Raw genomic sequence first — 24493 nt, forward strand, 5'->3', positions numbered from 1 at the left:
CACCTCCCAGATTCAGTTCAGTTCATCAGGCAGTATGTACACCTCACCTCCAGATTCAGTTCAGTTCATCAGGCAGTATGAACACCTCACCTCCAGATTCAGTTCAGTTCATCAGGCAGTATGTACACCTCCAGATTCAGTTCAGTTCATCAGGCAGTATGAACCTCACCTCACCTTCGGTCTCTTGATGTTTTTAAGGAGAGTGGAAGTCCACTCAACCTTTTTAGTGTTGTTCCTGTTTCATCTGACAGCTGTATATTTAGATGGGGACATCATGAGGAGGGATAAAGGGATTGAACCGCTCTCCACTGAGGAGGTTTATGGGACATCATGAGGAGGGAAAAAGGGATTGAACCGCTCTCCACTGAGGAGGTTTATGGGACATCGTGAGGAGGGATAAAGGGATTGAACCGCTCTCCACTGAGGAGGTTTATGGGACATCATGAGGAGGGAAAAAGGGATTGAACCGCTCTCCACTGAGGAGGTTTATGGGACATCGTGAGGAGGGATAAAGGGATTGAACCGCTCTCTACTGAGGAGGTTTATGGGACATCATGAGGAGGGAAAAAGGGATTGAACTGCTCTCTACTGAGGAGGTTTATGGGACATCATGAGGAGGGATAAAGGGATTGAACCGCTCTCTACTGAGGAGGTTTATGGGACATCATGAGGAGGGAAAAAGGGATTGAACTGCTCTCCACTGAGGAGGATTATGTGACATCATGATGAGGGATAAAGGGATTGAACCGCTCTCCACTGAGGAGGTTTATGGGACATCATGAGGAGGGATAAAGGGATTGAACCGCTCTCCACTGAGGAGGTTTATGTGGTTTGAGCCGGGAGTGTCTTTCACTCAGCCAGGGCTCTGCACACCTCTGGATTCTTCTGACACTCATAGGCTCTACATTTATGGGTTGGGTTCTCTGGAAAAACATCAAGCCTACTGCCCTCCCGGACTGAGCACCAGGCTCAATGGAGAATCTGAATTGAAAGTGCTTTTTAGTCAAGGAATAAATAGGCTTCGTGTGGATCCGGGAAAATCATCCCCTAAGTGAATTATAAATGTCTCTTTACATGAGGGCCCTTTTATAGAGTGAAACTATCCGTGTTAGCATGTGTGTGTGTGTGTGTGTGTGTGTGTGTGTGTGTGTGTGTGTGGGGCTACAGTGTCAAGCTGTTTAGCTTCACATATAAGATACAAAGTGAATAGTCAATGGTGATGAGTCTAGTCCCTAAATGTTTCACTGCTTTTAACCAGAGCCCTGTGGGCCCCTATTCCCTAAATGTTGCACTGCTTTTAACCAGAGCCCTGTGGGCCCCTAGTCCCTAAATGTTGCACTGCTTTTAACCAGAGCCCTGTGGGCCCCTATTCCCTAAATGTTGCACTGATTTTAACCAGAGCCCTGTGGGCCCCTAGTCCCTAAATGTTGCACTGATTTTAACCAGAGCCCTGTGGGCCCCTAGTCCCTAAATGTTGCACTGCTTTTAACCAGAGCCCTGTGGGCCCCTAGTCCCTAAATGTTGCACTGCTTTTAACCAGAGCCCTGTAGGCCCCTAGTCCCTAAATGTTGCACTGCTTTTAACCAGAGCCCTGTGGGCCCCTAGTCCCTAGATGTTGCACTGCTTTTAACCAGAGCCCTGTGTGCCCCTAGTCCCTAGATGTTGCACTGCTTTTAACCAGAGCCCTGTGGGCCCCTAGTCCCTAAATGTTGCACTGCTTTTAACCAGAGCCCTGTGGGCCCCTAGTCCCTAGATGTTGCACTGCTTTTAACCAGAGCCCTGTGGGCCCCTAGTCCCTAGATGTTGCACTGCTTTTAACCAGAGCCCTGTGGGCCCCTAGTCCCTAGATGTTGCACTGCTTTTAACCAGAGCCCTGTGGGCCCCTAGTCCCTAGATGTTGCACTGCTTTTAACCAGAGCCCTGTGGGCCCCTAGTCCCTAAATGTTGCACTGCTTTTAACCAGAGCCCTGTGGGCCCCTAGTCCCTAGATGTTGCACTGCTTTTAACCAGAGCCCTGTGGGCCCCTAGTCCCTAGATGTTGCACTGCTTTTAACCAGAGCCCTGTGGGCCCCTAGTCCCTAGATGTTGCACTGCTTTTAACCAGAGCCCTGTGGGCCCCTAGTCCCTAAAAGTTGCACTGCTTTTAACCAGAGCCCTGTGGGCCCCTAGTCCCTAGATGTTGCACTGCTTTTAACCAGAGCCCTGTGGGCCCCTAGTCCCTAGATGTTGCACTGCTTTTAACCAGAGCCCTGTGGGCCCCTAGTCCCTAAATGTTGCACTGCTTTTAACCAGAGCCCTGTGGGCCCCTAGTCCCTAAATGTTGCACTGCTTTTAACCAGAGCCCTGTGGGCCCCTAGTCCCTAAATGTTGTACTGCTTTTAACCAGAGCCCTGTGGGCCCTTAGTCCCTAAATGTTGCACTGCTTTTAACCAGAGCCCTGTGGGCCCTTAGTCCCTAAATGTTGCACTGCTTTTAACCAGAGCCCTGTGGGCCCCTAGTCCCTAAATGTTGCACTGCTTTTAACCAGAGCCCTGTGGGCCCCTATTCCCTAAATGTTGCACTGCTTTTAACCAGAGCCCTGTGGGCCCCTATTCCCTAAATGTTGCACTGCTTTTAACCAGAGCCCTGTGGGCCCCTAGTCCCTAAATGTTGCACTGCTTTTAACCAGAGCCCTGTGGGCCCCTAGTCCCTAAATGTTGCACTGCTTTTAACCAGAGCCCTGTGGGCCCCTAGTCCCTAGATGTTGCACTGCTTTTAACCAGAGCCCTGTGGGCCCCTAGTCCCTAGATGTTGCACTGCTTTTAACCAGAGCCCTGTGGGCCCCTAGTCCCTAAATGTTGCACTGCTTTTAACCAGAGCCCTGTGGGCCCCTAGTCCCTAAATGTTGCACTGCTTTTAACCAGAGCCCTGTGGGCCCCTAGTCCCTAGATGTTGCACTGCTTTTAACCAGAGCCCTGTGGGCCCCTAGTCCCTAGATGTTGCACTGCTTTTAACCAGAGCCCTGTGGGCCCCTAGTCCCTAGATGTTGCACTGCTTTTAACCAGAGCCCTGTGGGCCCCTTGTCCCTAAATGTTGCACTGCGTTTAACCAGAGCCCTGTGGGCCCCTAGTCCCTAAATGTTGCACTGCTTTTAACCAGAGCCTAGTGGGCCCCTAGTCCCTAGATGTTGCACTGCTTTTAACCAGAGCCCTGTGGGCCCCTATTCCCTAAATGTTGCACTGCTTTTAACCAGAGCCCTGTGGGCCCCTAGTCCCTAAATGTTGCACTGCTTTTAACCAGAGCCCTGTGGGCCCCTAGTCCCTAAATGTTGCACTGCTTTTAACCAGAGCCCTGTGGGCCCCTAGTCCCTAAATGTTGCACTGCTTTTAACCAGAGCCCTGTGGGCCCCTAGTCCCTAAATGTTGCACTGCTTTTAACCAGAGCCCTGTGGGCCCCTAGTCCCTAAATGTTGCACTGCTTTTGATCAGGATGGACACTGGTCAGAGGTAGTGAACAGGGTGGACACTGGGACAGAGGTTCCTGTAGGGAGTAACAGTAGACCTGTCTTTCTCTGTCTCCTCAGGAAGCGCAGGGGAGCGATCAACAGCAAGCAGCTGACCTACCTGGAGAAATACCGCTCCAGACAGAGACTACGCTTCAAAGACCCTCACAAACACAAGAACAAGTGCTGCGTGATGTGATGATGTAGTGTGACCCCGCCTGTTCTGACCCATATAGAACGACTACATGAACTTTAATATTGGACCGACCTCCGCCCCCCTACGATGCGTTTAGGACTTGACCTGTTGTCTGTCTCCATGGGGACAGTTAGCTGCCACTGTTCTGTTGGGATTCTTCTGCTTCTCACTCTCAGGGCTGTTGGAGACCATCTCCTCTCCGATGTCTTTTAATGAACACGTTCGTCCCCAGCAGCCGCCCAATTGAACTCGTAGAGAGGAAAAGCAAACAAGCCCGATTTCCATCAAGTACACACACACACACACACACACACACACACACACACACACACACACACACACACACACACACACACACACACACACACACATTGACATAAACTATTTTGCACTGATTGTGACATACTGTGACATACACACACAGAGCCATTGACCACCAGACCAACCCCTCAACCAGCAGCAACACTGTCAGCTTGGTCCCAGGCCTGATCGTTCCTCTTTCCTCCCTGCTGCTAGGTAGCACTGACCCAACCCAATGAAACACACCGACCCACCACTGGCTGTCACAACAGGTCTGCATCACCACACACCATGTTAACTGAAAGCCCCTGCTAGCCATGATGACATGAATGAAATAATCATGAAAAATAACAGATTTTATGCTGTCTGTGTGTTTTTATCTCAATGTTTCAAGAAAATCCAGTTTAACGTCTTTGTTAAATTGAATGCCATCCACAGAGCTCAGCCATCTTGCTCCGTTTTCATAATGCATGTAAGGTAACACTTGTTAGAATCATTTCCTTGTCTCCTTCTTTTTTGAGGATATGGGGATGCGGGATGGGACTTAATATAGGACAAGGTTTTGTGCTGAGTCGCTGGTTTTTAAAAAGCAATATTTTTTACATTGTGATATGAAATACTCTGGGATTAGGATTCTTCACCACTGGCTGCTTCTGTTGTACAACATGAAGGCTCTCAGTGTATCATGTAGAAGTGAGCTGAGCCTGGGTGGGCTTGGTAGGCAACACTGTCTGTGTCCCAGATGGCACCCTATTCCCTATATAGTGCACTACTTTTGACCAGAGGTCTATGGGCTACAATGCCTTGAAATATACACACACATGGACTCGCACTGACCCTATGGGCTCCGGTCAAAAGTTGTGCACTATATAGGGAATAGGGTGCCATCTGGGACGCGTACTATGCTCTGGGAACGTAAACATGGCGGTGCACCGTAGTCGTCTCTGGGATGAAGAACAGCCAACTGAACCGTCTGCTCTGAAATAACGTCTTGGCTCTGTATCTTTCAGTGTGGATATAAATGTCACTCATCTTGCCTCCGAAATGGCACCCTATTCCCCTTTTTATAGTGCACTACTATATAGCACACTTTTGACTATAGTCATATGGGCTCTGGTCAAATGTAGTGCACTAAATAGGGAATAGGGTGCAAGACGCAGTCTCAGTTAAGGACAGGTACTGAAGGAATGACTCGTATCCGAGGAAGAAAGCTGTCACATTTATCTGCTGCCTTGGAAGCGACCCACTTCAGATTGTTCTCAGTTAATGAAGTACAAGAAATAAAGTCATTGTTTAAAGTATGCTGGACTGTTTTGTGCTTTATTTAGGAGTTGACTTGTGGGAGAACGAATCATTTAAAACAACCACTTTTCCCTTGTGAAAACAAGCTAAATGCCGCCATCTAGTGGCCATGTGTAGTTATTCACACATTATTAGTAGTGGCATTGTTTGCCTGAATTATTAGAGTTTTTGCAATTTCTGAAATCGATTTCTTGTTTTCTCTTCAATGACCATATTGTTAATTTGAGATTATAATATGGCACATGTATCATCTATAGTGTTGATTAAGTCATCACCTTATTATCGCAAACATTCCTGTTTGTACAACTATGACGTATGATGAACAATATACAGGCTACTTCCGGGCGGAATCTAATTACAATTGAGAAAGAGGGCAGAGCTCGAGCGTCACATTCTATGTTCTTTGTTGTATTATATAAATGTCTTGTCCGTGGTGATATTGTCCATATAAATCACGCAGGTCTTTTTGCTTGTGGCACGTCCGATACAGCTCATTCTGGAAAGGACCAGAGATAAGCGCAAGGCACAGTGCAGACGGTAGGCTAATTAAAATGCATCTTTGTCTCGCATGAGCATCCTTATTAGCCGGCACCCAATGTAGGCCAAGTCTATCTAACGGTTAAAAATGTGTTCTGGTCATTGTGTGAAAACCTAGGCGCACCACGATTTTAACTGGAGAATACATGGTTTTACTGGTGACGGGGAGAACAATCTTGAAGGGAGATTTATTCAATGTGCTGCAAATGTAGCAAAACATGTTCAATGTATTTACAGCGTAATAAGCCTACCATGGCATCCAGGGCCATTGCCTTTTCGTTTTTATTCATTCATTGGTTGTTGTTATAATAGGCTGGTCCACACTGTCAAATACTGCGTGATGTACAGTATTTGGAATGCATTATATCAACATTTCTCGACCATCATGCCATAGGCTACAATCCTCATTTCTGCTTGTCTTGTTTTGCATGCCTCGTCTGCTCCGTCATCCATCAGGATTTAAAATAAAGTTATTTCTTTGTCTCATAGTGTTTTGTCATTTTATTTATGTTTTGCATTACGTTCCCACTTCTCATTTTCATAATTTAATAGCACCTACTTACTGATCATGCAGGCAAAGAAAATATTTGTACGTTGTTCATTTAGTATCAAATGTATAATTTTCTTTCAAAATGTACTTGCCACTTTCCAATGTAATAACTGTATCTTTGGGAGTTGTATGTCCTTGGCTCCTGGTGCTGTAAATAGTTCCATCATATAATTAGAATCAATTATATTCCGTTCTCACTATGCTTTGTCAATCCAATCATACAATTTCATGTAAAATTGAACATTCCAACCATTCGCCCATACATTTGTTTGTGTTTCCGGCATTGATAGAAACACAATGACACTGATAAAGAGATTAAAGTTATAGATGGACATGATACTGATACAGAGATTAAACCTATAGGTGGACATGATACTGATACAGAGATTAAACCTATAGGTGGACATGATACTGATACAGAGATTAAACCTATAGGTGGACATGATACTGATACAGAGATTAAACCTATAGGTGGACATGATACTGATACAGAGATTAAACCTATATTTATTTATTTAATTTAACCAGGCAAGTCAGTTAAGAACAAATCCTAATTTACAATGACGGCCTACCAAATGGCAAAAGACCTCCTGCGGGGACGGCGGCTGGGATTAAAAATGTAAAATAAATAAAATATGAATATAGGACACAACACACATCACGACAAGAGAGACAACACAACACTACATAAAGAGAGACGTAGGTGGACATGATGCTGTGCATGACCCATGGATTGATGTGTAATCAACTTTAATGGTAGTATTGAAGGGTTTTGTAGAACACCTATGTTTAGTGCTAGAGAGGGTATTGTTAATCGTGTCTACCAGCCAGCTTTCTGAACCTACAGTCCCAGTCAAAGTTTGGACACACCTACTCATTCAAGGGTTTTTCTTTATTTTTTACAATTTTCTACATTGTAAAATAATAGTGAAGACATCAACACTATAAAAGAACACATATGGAATCATGTAGTAACCAAAAAGTGTTAAACAAATCAAAATATATATTAAATAAGAATATGTTCCTAACTGACTTGCGTAGTTACATAAAGGTTCAACAAAAATATAAAATTATGATAATTCCGTTATCCATGCTGTTCTGTAGCCTGGTCCCAGGTCTGTTGTCTCCTTCTGTAGCCTGGTCCCAGATCTGATGTCTCCTTCTATAGCCTGGTCCCAGGTCTGTTGTCTCCTTCTGTAGCCTGGCCCCAGATCTGTTGTCTCCTTCTGTAGCCTGGTCCCAGGTCTGTTGCCTCCTTCTGTAGCCTGGTCCCAGATCTGTTGTCTCCTTCTGTAGCCTGGTCCCAGGTCTGTTGTCTCCTTCTGTAGCCTGGTCCCAGGTCTGTTGTCTCCTTCTGTAGCCTGGCCCCAGGTCTGTTGTCTCCTTCTGTAGCCTGGTCCCAGGTCTGTTGTCTCCTTCTATAGCCTGGTCCCAGATCTGTTGTCTCCTTCTATAGCCTGGTCCCAGGTCTGTTGTCTCCTTCTATAGCCTGGTCCCAGATCTGTTGTCTCCTTCTATAGCCTGGTCCCAGGTCTGTTGTCTCCTTCTATAGCCTGGTCCCAGGTCTGTTGTCTCCTTCTATAGCCTGGTCCCAGATCTGTTGTCTCCTTCTATAGCCTGGTCCCAGATCTGTTGTCTCCTTCTATAGCCTGGTCCCAGGTCTGTTGTCTCCTTCTGTAGCCTGGTCCCATGTCTGTTGTCTCCTTCTATAGCCTGGTCCCATGTCTGTTGTCTCCTTCTGTAGCCTGGTCCCAGGTCTGTTGTCTTCTTCTGTGGCCTGGTCCCAGGTCTGTTGTCTCCTTCTATAGCCTGGTCCCAGATCTGTTGTCTCCTTCTGTAGCCTGGTCCCAGATCTGTTGTCTCCTTCTGTAGCCTGGTCCCAGATCTGTTGTCTCCTTCCATAGCCTGGTCCCAGGTCTGTTGTCTCCTTCTGTAGCCTGGTCCCAGATCTGATGTCTCCTTCCATAGCCTGGTCACAGGTCTGTTGTCTCCTTCTGTAGCCTGGTCCCAGATCTGTTGACTCCTTCTATAGCCTGGTCCCAGGTCTGTTGTCTCCTTCTGTAGCCTGGTCCCAAAACTGTCTGTGCTCTTGCCAACTCATTTGCTCATTGTCAAGCCAAAGACACATGACAAGGAAGGACAAGGAGTTGGCATGTTAGCACAAACAGACTGGCACTCAGGCTAGCAGTTCTCATAGAGAATTGGTCCTACTGTGTTGTATGTATCAACATGCAGAATGAACCAGGCTAACTGTTGTATGTATCAACATGCAGAATGAACCAGGCTAACTGCTGTATGTATCAACATACAGAATGAACCAGGCTAACTGCTGTATGTATCAACATACAGAATGAACCAGGCTAACTGCTGTATGTATCAACATGCAGAATGAACCAGGCTAACTGCTGTATGTATCAACATACAGAATGAACCAGGCTAACTGCTGTATGTATCAACATGGAGAATGAACCAGGCTAACTGCTGTATGTATCAACATACAGAATGAACCAGGCTAACTGCTGTATGTATCAACATGCAGAATGAACCAGGCTAACTGCTGTATGTATCAACATACAGAATGAACCAGGCTAACTGCTGTATGTATCAACATGGAGAATGAACCAGGCTAACTGCTGTATGTATCAACATGCAGAATGAACCAGGCTAACTGCTGTATGTATCAACATGGAGAATGAACCAGGCGAACTGCTGTATGTATCAACATACAGAATGAACCAGGCTAACTGTTGTATGTATTAACATACAGAATGAACCAGGCTAACTGCTGTATGTATCAACATGCAGAATGAACCAGGCTAACTGCTGTATGTATCAACATGCAGAATGAACCAGGCTAACTGCTGTATGTATCAACATGCAGAATGAACCAGGCTAACTGCTGTATGTATCAACATACAGAATGAACCAGGCTAACTGCTGTATGTATCAACATACAGAATGAACCAGGCTAACTGCTGTATGTATCAACATGCAGAATGAACCAGGCTAACTGCTGTATGTATCAACATGCAGAATGAACCAGGCTAACTGCTGTATGTATCAACATGCAGAATGAACCATGCTAACTGCTGTATGTATCAACATGCAGAATGAACCAGGCTAACTGCTGTATGTATCAACATGCAGAATGAACCAGGCTAACTGCTGTATGTATCAACATGCAGAATGAACCAGGCTAACTGCTGTATGTATCAACATGCAGAATGAACCAGGCTAACTGCTGTATGTATCAACATGCAGAATGAACCAGGCTAACTGCTGTATGTATCAACATGCAGAATGAACCAGGCTAACTGCTGTATGTATCAACATGCAGAATGAACCAGGCTAACTGCTGTATGTATCAACATGCAGAATGAACCAGGCTAACTGCTGTATGTATCAACATGCAGAATGAACCAGGCTAACTGCTGTATGTATCAACATGCAGAATGAACCAGGCTAACTGCTGTATGTATCAACATACAGAATGAACCAGGCTAACTGCTGTATGTATCAACATACAGAATGAACCAGGCTAACTGCTGTATGTATCAACATGCAGAATGAACCAGGCTAACTGCTGTATGTATCAACATACAGAATGAACCAGGCTAACTGCTATATGTATCAACATACAGAATGAACCAGGCTAACTGCTGTACGTATCAACATGCAGAATGAACCAGGCTAACTGCTGTATGTATCAACATGGAGAATGAACCAGGCTAACTGCTGTATGTATCAACATACAGAATGAACCAGGCTAACTGCTGTATGTATCAACAGGCAGATTGCTGCTTTCTCATCTATCTAGTAGGACGAAGATGTGTGACAAAAGTGACCTGAAAGCTGAGCTGGAGCGAAAGAAACAGAGGCTAGCTCAAATACGAGAGGAGAAGAAGAGAAAGGAGGAGGAGAGGAAAAAGAAAGAGGTGAGGAGACATCTCTATTCATTTGAATGTGACGTGAACTTCTTTGGTTTAGTTCAGCATCTCAAATGAGGATGAATAGAGCATTTCTACAACAGGTTATAAGAAGTCTGATTTGGGTTGGTAGTGTTTCTGAAGTCTTTGTGGAACTACACTGGCTCCGATCCAAATGACACCCTATTCCTTATATAGTGCACTTCAAATGACACCCTATTCCTTATATAGTGCACTTCAAATGGCACCCTATTCCCTATATAGTGCACTTCAAACGGCACCCTATTCCCTATATAATGCACTTCAAATAACACCCTATTCCCTAGATAATGCACTACTTTTGGCCAGTGCACCACGTAGGGGATAGGGTGCTATTTGGGACAGAGACAGTGATACTGAAGTTCTCCCCAACACCTGTTCAGTCTGAGAGTCTGCAGCAGAAAACAGAGAATGTCTCTGAAGATTCTGACTTGGACCGCAAACGAAGAGAGACGGAGGCGCTGCTGCAGAGTATTGGGATCTCACCAGAACCACCATTAGGTATACCAGTCATATCCTTATTGCTTTCTGAGATCATCCTATCCTACCATTGTACTGACCATTCTGAGATCATCCTACACTACCATTGTACTGACCATTCTGAGATCATTCTACCCTACCATTGTACTGACCATTCTGAGATCATCCTACCCTACCATCTTACTGACCATTCTGAGATCATCCTACCCTACCATTGTACTGACCATTCTGAGATCATCCTACCCTACCATTGTACTGACCATTCTGAGATCATTCTACCCTACCATTGTACTGACCTTTCTGAGATCATTCTACCCTACCATTGTACTGACCATTCTGAGATCATCCTACCCTACCATTGTACTGATCATTCTGAGATCATCCTACCCTACCATTGTACTGACCATTCTGAGATCATTCTACCCTACCATTCTACTGACCATTCTGAGATCATCCTACCCTAGTGTATCTTGTGGTAATGGTCAACATACAAAATAAATCATGTCATGAAATGATCTTCAGTTTACACTATATCATATATTCAAACAAATAATTTACATTATTCATTGACTCAAATTGTTTCCTTTATGGTATAAACACATTAAAATTCCATTGTGTCATTGCCAAAAGCTTAGTGATAAAAATCCAGTGATTTGGTTGGTCGGGTTATATATTCGTGGCTTTGATGCCAACTCTCTTTTTGAATGAAGATGTATTTTAAGAGACGACTGCAGGTATGAATCTATGTATTCAGTTCAGATGGTTAGTTTGATATGATATGTCAACACATTGAAAGATTTCACACTAGTTTGGCGGTCGTGCATTATTATGTCACAAACCAGTTGGGTTTCCATCAGAAAGTAGGTTTGACCATTTTTCCCCCTCTTTTCTTGTGAATTCTTCTTCCTTTGCTTTGAACCATTTCAATCCATCCTGTTGATTTGGAACCCTTCTGGTTTGGCTGTGGGGGTCTGACTGCTGGCCACCAGTGCAGCCTCTGCAGCTCTTAACATGGGATACCTGTTATTTTCATTATTTAGTCCCAACCCCTATGTCTCCCTCTTCACAATCAGTGAGCACCACCAGTGATGCTGGCAGCCAGGAGTCTGTAGATGGAGGGGCAGTGGGAAGGTATGGAACATGCTCTTTACTCTATCACACACACACACACACCGACACACACACACACACACACACACATCTGCTATCAGATGTAGTATTGATGTCATGGAAAATGTTCACTGTTACAAACAAGCAGAAGGTATTTTAGTACTGTTCAATTATTTTCTATATGAACACATAGACAAATGGATGTACAGCTGGAAAGAATTGGTATTGGCATTCTGTATATTGTATGCTAAAATACTCTCTCTTTGGTTCTAACAATTCGTAAATGTTAGTTTATCAATGTAGCTAACGTCATGAACATATGACATTGAACATGAGAACTGTGGGAATGTCTGCGTCCCAAATGGCACTCTATTCCCTACAGTAAATAATATAGTGCACTACTTTTGACAAGGGCCCATAGGACTTCTGGTCAAAAGTAGTTCACTATGTAGGGAAAAGGGTGCCATTTGGGACTCAGACAATGTATATGTGCACAGTGGCACAGAGTATCTGATGTTTATCCCTTCTCTTTTCATCTTGTAATGGAACATCAGATATAGGTAAGAACCAGAGTCGATGTACTAGTGATTATGGAGAAGATGTTTCTGTTCAGGGAGACTTCAGTGTCGTCGTGCAGTGACATCAGTTGATTATGTGACATCAGTTGATTTTGTGACATCAGTTGATTATGTGACATCAGTTGATTATGTGACATCAGTTGATTATGTGACATCAGTTGATTTTGTGACATCAGTTGATTATGTGACATCAGTTGATTATGTGACATCAGTTGATTATGTGACATCAGTTGATTATGTGACATCAGTTGATTATGTGACATCAGTTGATTATGTGACAGTTGATTATGTGACATCAGTTGATTATGTGACATCAGTTGATTATGTGACATCAGTGACAGCAGTGGAACTGTGAATGTAACTTCTATTGAGGCAGTGGAACTGTGAATGTAACTTCTATTGAGGCAGTGGAACTGTGAATGTAACTTCTATTGAGGCAGTGGAACTGTGAATGTAACTTCTATTGAGGCAGTGGAACTGTGAATGTAACTTCTATTGAGGCAGTGGAACTGTGAATGTAACTTCTATTGAGGCAGTGGAACTGTGAATGTAACTTCTATTGAGGCAGTGGAACCGTGAATGTGTCTCTGTCCCAAATTCCCTCCTATTCCCCATATAGTCAACTATTCTTGACCAGAGTCCTATGAGCCCTGGTCAAAATGTGTGGCCTACTACATAGAAAATAGCGTGGCATTTGGGATCCATCCTGTGTTTTGTTTAATGTTTGTTTTGCGTACACACTGTCATGCATGAATTCATATGTTCTAAAAGTGATGTCCCTTGAGTTGATGTATGGACTCATTTGTGTTGTTTTGGCCCCCCTGCTGCTGTGTTTAGGACCCTGCAGTGGGACACGGACCCCTCTGCTCTCCAGCTGCAGGCAGACTCTGAGCTGGGGTAAGTCTTTCCTCTTGATTCTGCTCCAAAAGGGCACCCTATTCCCTATATAGTGCACTACTTTTGACCAGAGCCCATAGGACTTACACAAAGGTTATATTTTTCTTGACTGATAGCAGAGTGTTCCCTGTATGTCTTCTAAATTTATTTATTCCATCTTTCAGGCGCAGGATGCACAGACTTGGAGCGTCAAAAATAGTACAGATTGACTTCGTTCCCAAAGAGCTTGTGACCTACACTAAAGAGACCCAGACTCCTTCAGCAGCACATCAATCTGAAGGTAATGAATATTGAGTTGGATGTTGAGTTGACTCTTGAATTTGAGTTGACTCTTGAAGTTGACTCTTGAGTTGACTCTTAAAGAACTCTTGAAGTTGACTCTTGAGTTGACTCTTGAAGTTGACGCTTGAAGTTGACTCTTGAGTAGACTCTTGAAGTATACTCTTGAAGTTGACTCTTGAGTTGACTCTTGAAGTATACTCTTGAAGTATACTCTTGAAGTAGACTCTTGAAGTATACTCTTGAAGTTGACTCTTGAGTTGACTCTTAAAGAACTCTTGAAGTTGACTCTTGAGTTGACTCTTGAAGTTGACGCTTGAAGTTGACTCTTGAGTTGACTCTTGAAGTATACTCTTGAAGTAGACTCTTGAAGTAGACTCTTGAAGTATACTCTTGAAGTTGACTCTTGAAATGTATACTTTTAATGTAGAGCTCTAGGTTGGTTAGTATGAATGGGTATGGTTGATATTTTCAATATGCTCTCTCACCACAGAGTGAAAGAATGTTGAAGCCTATGTTGTATGTATGTGTGTAACACAGGAGGTTGGTGGAACCTTAATTGGGGAGGACTGGCTCGTGGTAATGACTGGAGTGGAATCAGTGGAATGGTATCAAATCCATCATACACATGGTTTCCATGGTTTCCAGGTGTTTGATTCCATTCCATTTGCTCCGTTCTGGACGTTATTATGAGCCGTTCTCCCCTCAGCAGCCTCCTGTAGTGTAGAACATAAAACACGTCTTTCCTCCCAGAAGAAGAAGAGGATGAGGAGAGCAGTGAGCCTAAAGCTTCCCCTCAGACTGACCAGCCGGAAGAGGAAGTAGAGGCAGAGGACAGTAAAGAGGGTAATAATGACTTTATGTTCTTTAACACACTGCTGTTAGGAAAAGCACTCACAACCTCTGAGGTGACTTGTTGCATAGCTAAACATATACAACCAACATATATTCTCAACACTGGTATCACAATGTGGGTGATCCCTCTCAGCCCATCCCAGAGAGCTGACGGAGGAGGAGAGGGAACAGATCCTCCACTCAGAGGACTTCCTGGTGTTCTTTGAGCGGTCGGTCTCTGTGGTGGAGCGGGCGCTGGCCGAGGAGGGAGACATCTTCTTCGACTACAGCGGCCGGGACCTGGAGGACAAAGAAGGGTGAGAACATTGAGCATGGGCGTGTCCCAAATGGCACCCTGATCCCTATGTAGTGCACTACGTTTGACCAAGGTCCATAGGGCTCATCAGCTCATCACAGCTTTGTACTGAATTTCCATTAATAAAAAAATGTAAAACTGAAAAGTCCCAGTTATTGCAGGATATCCAAGGAATAGGGCCATTTAGGATGCACACCATGTTCCCTGTGGATGGATGTTATGGGAGGAATAAGTACACATTACACTGGAGTAGCACTGGAGTGGCACTAGAGTAGAACTGGAGTAGCACTGGAGTAGAACTGGAGTAGAACTGGAGTAGCACTGTAATAGAACTGTAATAGAACTGGAGTAGCACTGTAATAGAACTGGATTCGAACTGGAGTAGCACTGGAGTAGCACTGGAGTAGAACCGGAGTAGCACTGGATTATAACTGGAGTAGAACTGGATTAGAACTGGAGTAGAACTGGAGTAGAACTGGATTAGCACTGGAGTAGAACTGGATTAGAACTGGAGTATAACTGGAGTATAACTGGAGTAGCACTGGAGTAGCACTGGAGTAGAACTGGAGTAGCACTGTAATAGAACTGGAGTATAACTGGAGTATAACTGGAGTAGCACTGGAGTAGCACTGGAGTAGAACTGGATTAGAACTGGAGTAGAACTGGAGTAGAACCGGAGTAGAACCGGAGTAGCGCCGGAGTAGAACTGGAGTAGAACCGGAGTAGAACCGGAGTAGAACTGGATCGAACATCTTTCCCATTTCCCTTTCTGCCTTATCAGGGACATGCAAGGTGGATCCAATCTGTCTTTCAACCGTGTGTTCCATGACGATCACTGGTCCAAACACCGAGTAGTCACCTGCTTAGACTGGTCCCCACAGGTACAATGGAACTTTCTCCCAGTTTAGAACATGCATCTACTTCCTTAATGTCCTTTATTTGTCTATGTCAAGACCACAGAACTAGAATGAATGCCACTTTGAGTGCACCCCTGAGGTTACAGTCATGGTCAGAGGTTCCAAGCCCATTCTGTTCATTCCATTTCTATGGTCAAGACAGAAGAAGAAGACTTGGTTGAAGTAACAATCCAGTCCTGTTCTATACTATATTGTGTCTTTGCAGTACCCGGAACTGATGGTGGCCTCTTACAACAGCAACGAGGATGCTCCACACGAGCCTGATGGGATAGCGCTGGTGTGGAACATGAAGTTCAAGAAGACCACTCCAGAGTATACATTTCACTGCCAGGTCAGCAGCTGTTTGTTGATCTGATGTGACGTAAGACTGATGCTTGAGAGAGGATGGATGACATTTCATCATACAACGGTGAAGTCATTTTACTTGCTAACATTCAGAACCACAAAGTTAAAAACATAATGGAAGGGAATATATTGTTAAATATCACACGATATAATGGCAGGCAGCCTAGTGGTTAGAGTGTTGTAGCAGCAGTGTGACTGTGTCTTTAAGTCCCAGTATTAGTAGCAGCGTGACTGTGTCTTTAAGTCCCAGTATTAGCAGCAGTGTGACTGTGTCTTTAAGTCCCAGTATTAGCAGCAGTGTGACTGTGTCTTTAAGTCCCAGTATTAGAAGCAGCGTGACTGTGTCTTTAAGTCCCCAGTATTAGCAGCAGCGTGACTGTGTCTTTAAGTCCCAGTATTAGCAGCAGTGTGACTGTGTCTTTAAGTCCCAGTATTAGTAGCAGCGTGACTGTGTCTTTAAGTCCCAGTATTAGCAGCAGCGTGACTGTGTCTTTAAGTCCCAGTATTAGCAGCAGCGTGACTGTGTCTTTAAGTCCCAGTATTAGCAGCAGTGTGACTGTGTCTTTAAGTCCCATTATTAGTAGCAGCGTGACTGTGTCTTTAAGTCCCAGTATTAGCAGCAGCGTGACTGTGTCTTTAAGTCCCAGTATTAGCAGCAGTGTGACTGTGTCTTTAAGTCCCAGTATTAGTAGCAGCGTGACTGTGTCTTTAAGTCCCAGTATTAGCAGCAGCGTGACTGTGTCTTTAAGTCCCAGTATTAGCAGCAGCGTGACTGTGTCTTTAAGTCCCAGTATTAGCAGCAGTGTGACTGTGTCTTTAAGTCCCAGTATTAGTAGCAGCGTGACTGTGTCTTTAAGTCCCAGTATTAGCAGCAGCGTGACTGTGTCTTTAAGTCCCAGTATTAGCAGCAGTGTGACTGTGTCTTTAAGTCCCAGTATTAGTAGCAGCGTGACTGTGTCTTTAAGTCCCAGTATTAGCAGCAGCGTGACTGTGTCTTTAAGTCCCAGTATTAGCAGCAGTGTGACTGTGTCTTTAAGTCCCAGTATTAGTAGCAGCGTGACTGTGTCTTTAAGTCCCAGTATTAGCAGCAGTGTGACTGTATCTTTAAGTCCCAGTATTACCAGCAGCGTGACTGTGTCTTTAAGTCCCAGTATTAGCAGCAGCGTGACTGTGTCTTTAAGTCCCAGTATTAGCAGCAGTGTGACTGTGTCTTTAAGTCCCAGTATTAGTAGCAGCGTGACTGTGTCTTTAAGTCCCAGTATTAGCAGCAGTGTGACTGTATCTTTAAGTCCCAGTATTACCAGCAGTGTGACTGTGTCTTTAAGTCCCAGTATTAGTAGCAGTGTGACTGTGTCTTTAAGTCCCAGTATTAGTAGCAGTGTGACTGTGTCTTTAAGTCCCAGTATTAGCAGCAGCGTGACTGTGTCTTTAAGTCCCAGTAGCCTAGTGGTTAGAGCGTTGGACCAGTAACCAAAAGGTTGCTAGATTGAATCCCTGAGCAGACAAGGTAAAAATCTATCGTTCTGCCCCCACTGTTCCTAGGTCCTCATTGTAAATAAGAATTTGTTCTTAACTGACTTGCCTAGTTAAATAAAGGTAAAATAAAAACTAACATGGTTTAACTAGATTAAAATAATTGTTATATTGTTCTAGGTAGTTTTGCGGCATATTGGCCATCTCATTTTACTCTCTCGCTCTCTATCGCTCTCTCTATTTCTGTCTCTGCCTCCTCTGGTTATCTGCCTCTTTCTCTCTCTCTGTCTTTCTCTCTGTCTCTTTCTAACTTCTCTCTCTCTCTTTCTCTCTCTCTGTCTTTCTCTCTGTCTCTTTCTCACTTCTCTTTCTCCCTCTCTCTCTCTCTCTCTCTCTCTCTCTCTCTCTCTCGCTCTCTGTCTTTCTGTCTCTCTCTCACTCTCTCTCTGTCTCTCTCTCCCTCTTTCTCTCTCTCTTTCTATATCCCCCCCCCCCCCCCCCCCCCCCTCTCTCTGTCTCAGTCATCAGTGATGTCTGTGGGCTTTGCTCAGTTCCATCCTAACCTGGTGGTGGGGGGAACGTACTCTGGACAGATTGTGTTATGGGATAACCGTAGTCACAGGAGGACCCCCGTCCAGAGGACCCCTCTGTCTGCTGCGGCACACACTGTAAGTTAACAGACACCTCCCTCCACACACTGTAAACCAACAGACACCTCCTCCACACACTGTAAACTAACAGACACCTCCCTCCACACACTGTAAACCAACAGACACCTCCTCCACACACTGTAAACTAACAGACACCTCCCTCCACACACTGTAAACTAACAGACACCTCCCTCCACACACTGTAAACTAACAGACACCTCCTCCACACACTGTAAACTAACATACACCTCCCTCCACACACTGTAAGCTAACAGACACCTCCCTCCACACACTGTAAACTAACAGACACCTCCCTCCACACACTGTAAACTAACTGACACCTCCCTCCACACACTGTAAACTAACAGACACCTCCCTCCACACACTGTAAACTAACAGACACATCCCTCCACACACTGTAAACTAACAGACACCTCCCTCCACACAATGTAAGTTAACACACTGTAAGTTAACAGACACCTCCCTCTGCCTCTCATATACTGTAACGTGTTTATATCAGTGTGACCTCTGGGGCCGTATCAGACATTTAGAGTAGGAGTGCTGATCTAGGATCAGGTATCCCGTGTCCATGGAATCTTACTCATGGTCATCTGAAAACTCCTCCTCTCAGATGCTTCATATATACGGCCCCTGATCTCTGATTCAAGCTAGTTTGTTTGGCTTCTTTTTTTTTTTACTAATTCCAAAAAGATTTCAAACAGATTTGTGTTAACCTCGTCCCCAGGCCTCGTCCCCAGGCCTCGTCCCCAGGCCAATTGCGTATAAGAAGCGTTGGGAAGAAGTGTCTGGGGAACAACATTAGATTTGTGGTAACATATCTAAGAACCCACTGTTCTTTCCTCTAGCACCCAGTGTACTGTGTGAACGTGGTGGGTACCCAGAACGCCAACAACCTGATAACAGTCTCTACTGATGGGAAGATGTGCTCCTGGAGTCTAGACATGCTCTCTCAGCCTCAGGTGAGCAGAGTGTATAAGTCTGCTTCCTAATTGGCACCCTATTCCCTTTATAGTGCACTTCTTTTGACCAGGGTCCATTGGGTAGTAGTACACTATAAAGGGAATAGGGTGCCATTTGATACGTATGTATCGCAATAAACTCCTATTAATTCTCCTCAGAGAATTTATCTAAATAAATTATTTCATTATATATTATTTTTTATCCATAAAGAAAATTACTAGTATTTGTCTTTGTTCCATGTTTATTGAGGTAAACTATAGGAGCATGCATTTAACAGGAGAGTATGGAGCTGGTGTATAATAAGTCCAAGCCCGTAGCAGTAACAGGAATGGCCTTCCCTGCCGGAGATGTTAACAACTACGTGGTGGGAAGCGAGGAAGGGATGGTGTACTCTGCGTCCCGCCACGGCAGGTTAGTGAGCTGAGGCGCAACAGGGACAGTTATTTATAACATTAATGTGTCTTCACGTTTCCATAGAAACAGCACATGACACTGGGGGATGTGTGTAATGTCAATCTCTCACATTATCTATATTTTACAATGTTTTTTATTGTTACAAATGAATGTAACCTCATGAAGTTGATGTTATTTATGTTTCCAATGAAAACAGAGCAAGATGTTTGCGATATGTGTGTGTCCTTCGACCAACCAACCTACTGTATCTGGAATGATTGCTTTATCTTAAGGCTCATTGAATGTACTTATGTGAATGCCTTGTTATGTTGTTGTGTGCAGTAAAGCAGGTATAGCTGAGATGTTTGAGGGGCACCAGGGCCCAGTGACTGGGATCAGCTGCCATAACGCTGTGGGCACTGTCGACTTCTCACACCTCTTCATCACGTCCTCCTTTGACTGGACAGTAAAACTGTGGTCAATCAAGGTAAGACAAGTCACATTACTCTACTCAGGGTGTTATCCCTGTTCCCTGATCTACATTTTAAACTAACAATTACAAGATAGTTATAACTGCCACCTAAGGCCCCAAAGAACCCTCAGCAGTAGCAACATTCTAGCGCTGTCTCCGTAGAATTAGAATGGAATAGAATTCTCGTAGAATAGAATTTGAATTTGTCGTTCTTTCTGTGTCTGTCTCTCTCTCTCCAGCACAACAAGCCACTGTACTCTTTTGAGGATAATGCAGACTATGTCTATGATGTCAGTTGGTCCCCTGTGCATCCGGCTCTCTTTGCCTCCGTGGATGGGATGGGTCGTTTGGACCTGTGGAACCTCAACAATGACACTGAGGTGAGTCACACAATCTCATTGGTTACTTAACTTACTTATGGCCCATCGTTCCTTTGGGAGCATAGGTCATCGACGGCTCCTCTCCATCACACTCTGTTCTGGGCGGTCTCCTCCAGCTGGTTCCTCTCCATCACACTCTGTTCTGGGCGGTCTCCTCCAGCTGGTTCCTCTCCATCACACTCTGTTCTGGGCAGTCTCCTCCAGCTGGTTCCTCTCCATCACACTCTGTTCTGGGCAGTCTCCTCCAGCTGGTTCCTCTCTATCACACTCTGTTCTGGGCAGTCTCCTCCAGCTGGTTCCTCTCCATCATACTCTGTTCTGGGCGGTCTCCTCCAGCTGGTTCCTCTCCATCACACTCTGTTCTGGGCGGTCTCCTCCAGCTGGTTCCTCTCCATCACACTCTGTTCTGGGCAGTCTCCTCCAGCTCGTTCTTCTCCATGACGGTTTTTATTAGCTAATTGTTTACATTTACATTTACATTTAAGTCATTTAGCAGACGCTCTTATCCAGAGCGACTTACAAGTTGGTGCATTCACCTTATGATGTCCAGTGGAACAACCACTTTACAATAGTGCATCTAACTCTAAGGGGGGGGGGGGGGGGGTTAGAAGGATTACTTTATCCTATCCTAGGTATTCCTTAAAGAGGTGGGGTTTCAGGTGTCTCCGGAAGGTGGTGATTGATTCCGCTGACCTGGCGTCGTGGGGGAGTTTGTTCCACCATTGGGGTGCCAGAGCAGCGAACAGTTTTGACTGGGCTGAGCGGGAGCTGTACTTCCTCAGAGGTAGGGAGGCGAGCAGGCCAGAGGTGGATGAACGCAGTGCCCTTGTTTGGGTGTAGGGCCTGATCAGAGCCTGAAGGTACGGAGGTGCCGTTCCCCTCACAGCTCCGTAGGCAAGCACCATGGTCTTGTAGCGGATGCGAGCTTCAACTGGAAGCCAGTGGAGAGAGCGGAGGAGCGGGGTGACGTGAGAGAACTTGGGAAGGTTGAACACCAGACGGGCTGCGGCGTTCTGGATGAGTTGTAGGGGTTTAATCGCACAGGCAGGGAGCCCAGCCAACAGCGAGTTGCAGTAATCCAGACGGGAGATGACAAGTGCCTGGATTAGGACCTGCGCCGCTTCCTGTGTGAGGCAGGGTCGTACTCTGCGAATGTTGTAGAGCATGAACCTACAGGAACGGGTCACCGCCTTGATGTTGGTTGAGAACGACAGGGTGTTGTCCAGGATCACGCCAAGGTTCTTAGCGCTCTGGGAGGAGGACACAATGGAGTTGTCAACCGTGATGGCAAGATCATGGAACGGGCAGTTCTTCCCCGGGAGGAAGAGCAGCTCCGTCTTGCCAAGGTTCAGCTTGAGGTGGTGATCCGTCATCCACACTGATATGTCTGCCAGACATGCAGAGATGCGATTCGCCACCTGGTTATCAGAAGGGGGAAAGGAGAAGATTAATTGTGTGTCGTCTGCATAGCAATGATAGGAGAGACCATGTGAGGATATGACAGAGCCAAGTGACTTGGTGTATAGCGAGAACAGGAGAGGGCCTAGAACAGAGCCCTGGGGGACACCAGTGGTGAGAGCACGTGGTGCAGAGACAGATTCTCGCCACGCCACCTGGTAGGAGCGACCTGTCAGGTAGGACGCAATCCAAGCGTGGGCCGCGCCGGAGATGCCCAACTCGGAGAGGGTGGAGAGAAGGATCTGATGGTTCACAGTATCAAAGGCAGCCGATAGGTCTAGAAGGATGAGAGCAGAGGAGAGAGAGTTAGCTTTAGCAGTGCGGAGCGCCTCCGTGACACAGAGAAGAGCAGTCTCAGTTGAATGACTAGTCTTGAAACCTGACTGATTTGGATCAAGAAGGTCATTCTGAGAGAGATAGCAGGAGAGCTGGCCAAGGACGGCACGTTCAAGAGTTTTGGAGAGAAAAGAAAGAAGGGATACTGGTCTGTAGTTGTTGACATCAGAGGGATCGAGTGTAGGTTTTTTCAGAAGGGGTGCAACTCTCGCTCTCTTGAAGGCGGAAGGGACGTAGCCAGCGGTCAAGGATGAGTTGATGAGCGAGGTGAGGTAAGGGAGAAGGTCTCCGGAAATGGTCTGGAGAAGAGAGGAGGGGATAGGGTCAAGCGGGCAGGTTGTTGGGCGGCCGGCCGTCACAAGACGCGAGATTTCATCTGGAGAGAGAGGGGAGAAAGAGGAGAAAGAGGTCAAAGCACAGGGTAGGGCAGTGTGAGCAGAACCAGCGGTGTCGTTTGACTTAGCAAACGAGGATCGGATGTCGTCGACCTTCTTTTCAAAATGGTTGACGAAGTCATCCGCAGAGAGGGAGGAGGGGGGGGGAGGGGGAGGAGGATTCAGGAGGGAGGAGAAGGTGGCAAAGAGCTTCCTAGGGTTAGAGGCAGATGCTTGGAATTTAGAGTGGTAGAAAGTGGCTTTAGCAGCAGAGACAGAAGAGGAGAATGTAGAGAGGAGGGAGTGAAAGGATGCCAGGTCCGCAGGGAGGCGAGTTTTCCTCCATTTCCACTCGGCTGCCCGGAGCCCTGTTTACCACTGTACCACTTTCTTTTATCCTGGACTGGATGTGTATGATGCAGAATAGGATTTGATCATATTTCTACATTGCTATCTGTTGTTGGTATGTGGTTGTAAGATAATATGACACTTTTTTTTTTAAAGGTGCCCACAGCGAGTGTGACGATCGAGGGGGCGTGTGCTCTGAACCGTGTGAGATGGGCGTCGGGAGGCAGAGAGGTTGCCGTGGGTGACTCGGAGGGGCGTGTCTGGATCTACGATGTGGGAGAGGTGAAATAATTAAGTCCATCATTTAAAGGGTTCTAACGATGAGAGAATGGGTGCTGTAGCTGAAACAAGATGGAACTCATGGCCTTGTTGTACTGCCTTGGATTCTTATTCACTTCTTTGCTGAAATGTGATACATTAGTTAGCCTACTGTTGTTTCTATCCAATTGTTTTTCTGTTTTTTTTCTTCATATATATGCTCATCCATATATTTTATACTTATATATTCTTATCCCATTCCTTTACTAGATTATGTGTATTGGAATTTGTTAGATATTACCTGTTAGATACTGCTGCCCTGTCGGATCTAGAAGCATAAGCATTTCGCTACACTCGCAATAACATCTGCTAACCATGTGTATGTGACCAATAACATTAGATTTGCTTTGATTTGATATGTGACTGACCGTGTTTGTCTCCTGTAGCTGGCAGTGCCACACCCTGAGGACTGGAGCCACTTCGCCCGCACCCTAGTTGAGATCCGCGCCAACCGCGGGGATGGAGAGGAGGAGGGGGCCGTGGAGCTGGCAGCCTGAAACCTTCTCACCCTCTCATCAATGGATGCAACGTTTCAGGACTGACAGCCTGATAACAGACATTTACAGATAACAAACCATCATTTACTGACGTAACAACAGCAGCATGCATGCTTTAGTGAGATTCAAGTCATTGTGATTAGACTGACTCCAAGCTTATGCTCCATAGATCAAAGTAAGAAACCCTGATTTGCCCATGGGAACAATTCTTCTTACTAGGGTTATTTATTTGTTATTGGTTCATTAAACAGTTGATATGTATATACTTGATATCAAAATCATATGGCTTGCAATGATGATGTGCTTATGGGTCTAACGTGGGTCTAAATGTTGGAGTGAGCTAGATATGATCCTTATATTATACTCATGAGGTTTAATGATCAGATTCCTGTGATCTGTTCATTTTGTTCTTTCTTCAAGGTTATAAAAGCTGCATTAATAACACGTTGGATCATTGTTTTCTCAAGATATCCAAGTTAACCTTTAATACTGTTTTTAAGTAGCTTTGGGCTTTACAGTGCATCAGCATGATAATTATTACATTTTGGTTGCTGTTAAACAATTTTGTTTTGTTTTAAGAAATATGTCTAAAAATGTATGGCTTTTTGCTGTAAGGACAACAATTGACAATAAAATAAGGATAACTTTTTAGGGTTTTAGGGTTATGGTTGAAGATAATACATTTACAGTGTGTATTGCATTTTACATTTTGTTACCATTATTTAA

The 24493-nt window shown here is 45.1% G+C and overlaps 2 protein-coding genes across 8 annotated transcripts in view; both read left to right on the plus strand.

Moving 5' to 3' along the window:
• The window catches only part of LOC139572937 (protein tyrosine phosphatase type IVA 3-like), a 61196-nt gene extending 55918 nt beyond the window's left edge, over positions 1 to 5278 (plus strand). For all 3 annotated transcript variants that reach the window (XM_071395831.1, XM_071395829.1, XM_071395830.1), the window contains exon 6: positions 3563 to 5278. In XM_071395831.1, coding sequence (XP_071251932.1) covers positions 3563 to 3597 — 35 coding nt within the window. In that variant the 3' untranslated portion in view covers positions 3598 to 5278. The remainder of the gene's footprint in view (positions 1 to 3562) is intronic.
• Positions 5279 to 5478: 200 nt separating this feature from the next.
• On the plus strand, positions 5479 to 24414 carry dync1i1b (dynein cytoplasmic 1 intermediate chain 1b). 5 transcript variants are annotated; one of them, XM_071395822.1, is made up of 17 exons: positions 5479 to 5816; positions 10156 to 10301; positions 10715 to 10832; positions 11852 to 11942; positions 13337 to 13396; positions 13561 to 13676; positions 14429 to 14521; positions 14664 to 14826; positions 15607 to 15706; positions 15948 to 16073; positions 18082 to 18228; positions 19077 to 19190; positions 19469 to 19602; positions 19927 to 20071; positions 20296 to 20436; positions 23109 to 23234; positions 23657 to 24414. In XM_071395822.1, exons 2-17 carry the CDS (start codon positions 10194 to 10196, stop codon positions 23765 to 23767), a joined length of 1893 nt encoding a protein of 630 aa, XP_071251923.1. In that variant the 5' UTR covers positions 5479 to 5816; positions 10156 to 10193; the 3' UTR covers positions 23768 to 24414. The 5 variants fall into 5 exon arrangements, with proteins under 5 accessions (XP_071251923.1, XP_071251925.1, XP_071251926.1 ...); XM_071395824.1 differs by having other exon boundaries at positions 14432 to 14521; XM_071395825.1 differs by having other exon boundaries at positions 11885 to 11942.
• The last annotated feature ends 79 nt before the right edge of the window (positions 24415 to 24493 follow it).

Source organism: Salvelinus alpinus, chromosome 4, assembly GCF_045679555.1.
Source record: "Salvelinus alpinus chromosome 4, SLU_Salpinus.1, whole genome shotgun sequence".
NCBI lineage: Eukaryota > Metazoa > Chordata > Actinopteri > Salmoniformes > Salmonidae > Salvelinus > Salvelinus alpinus.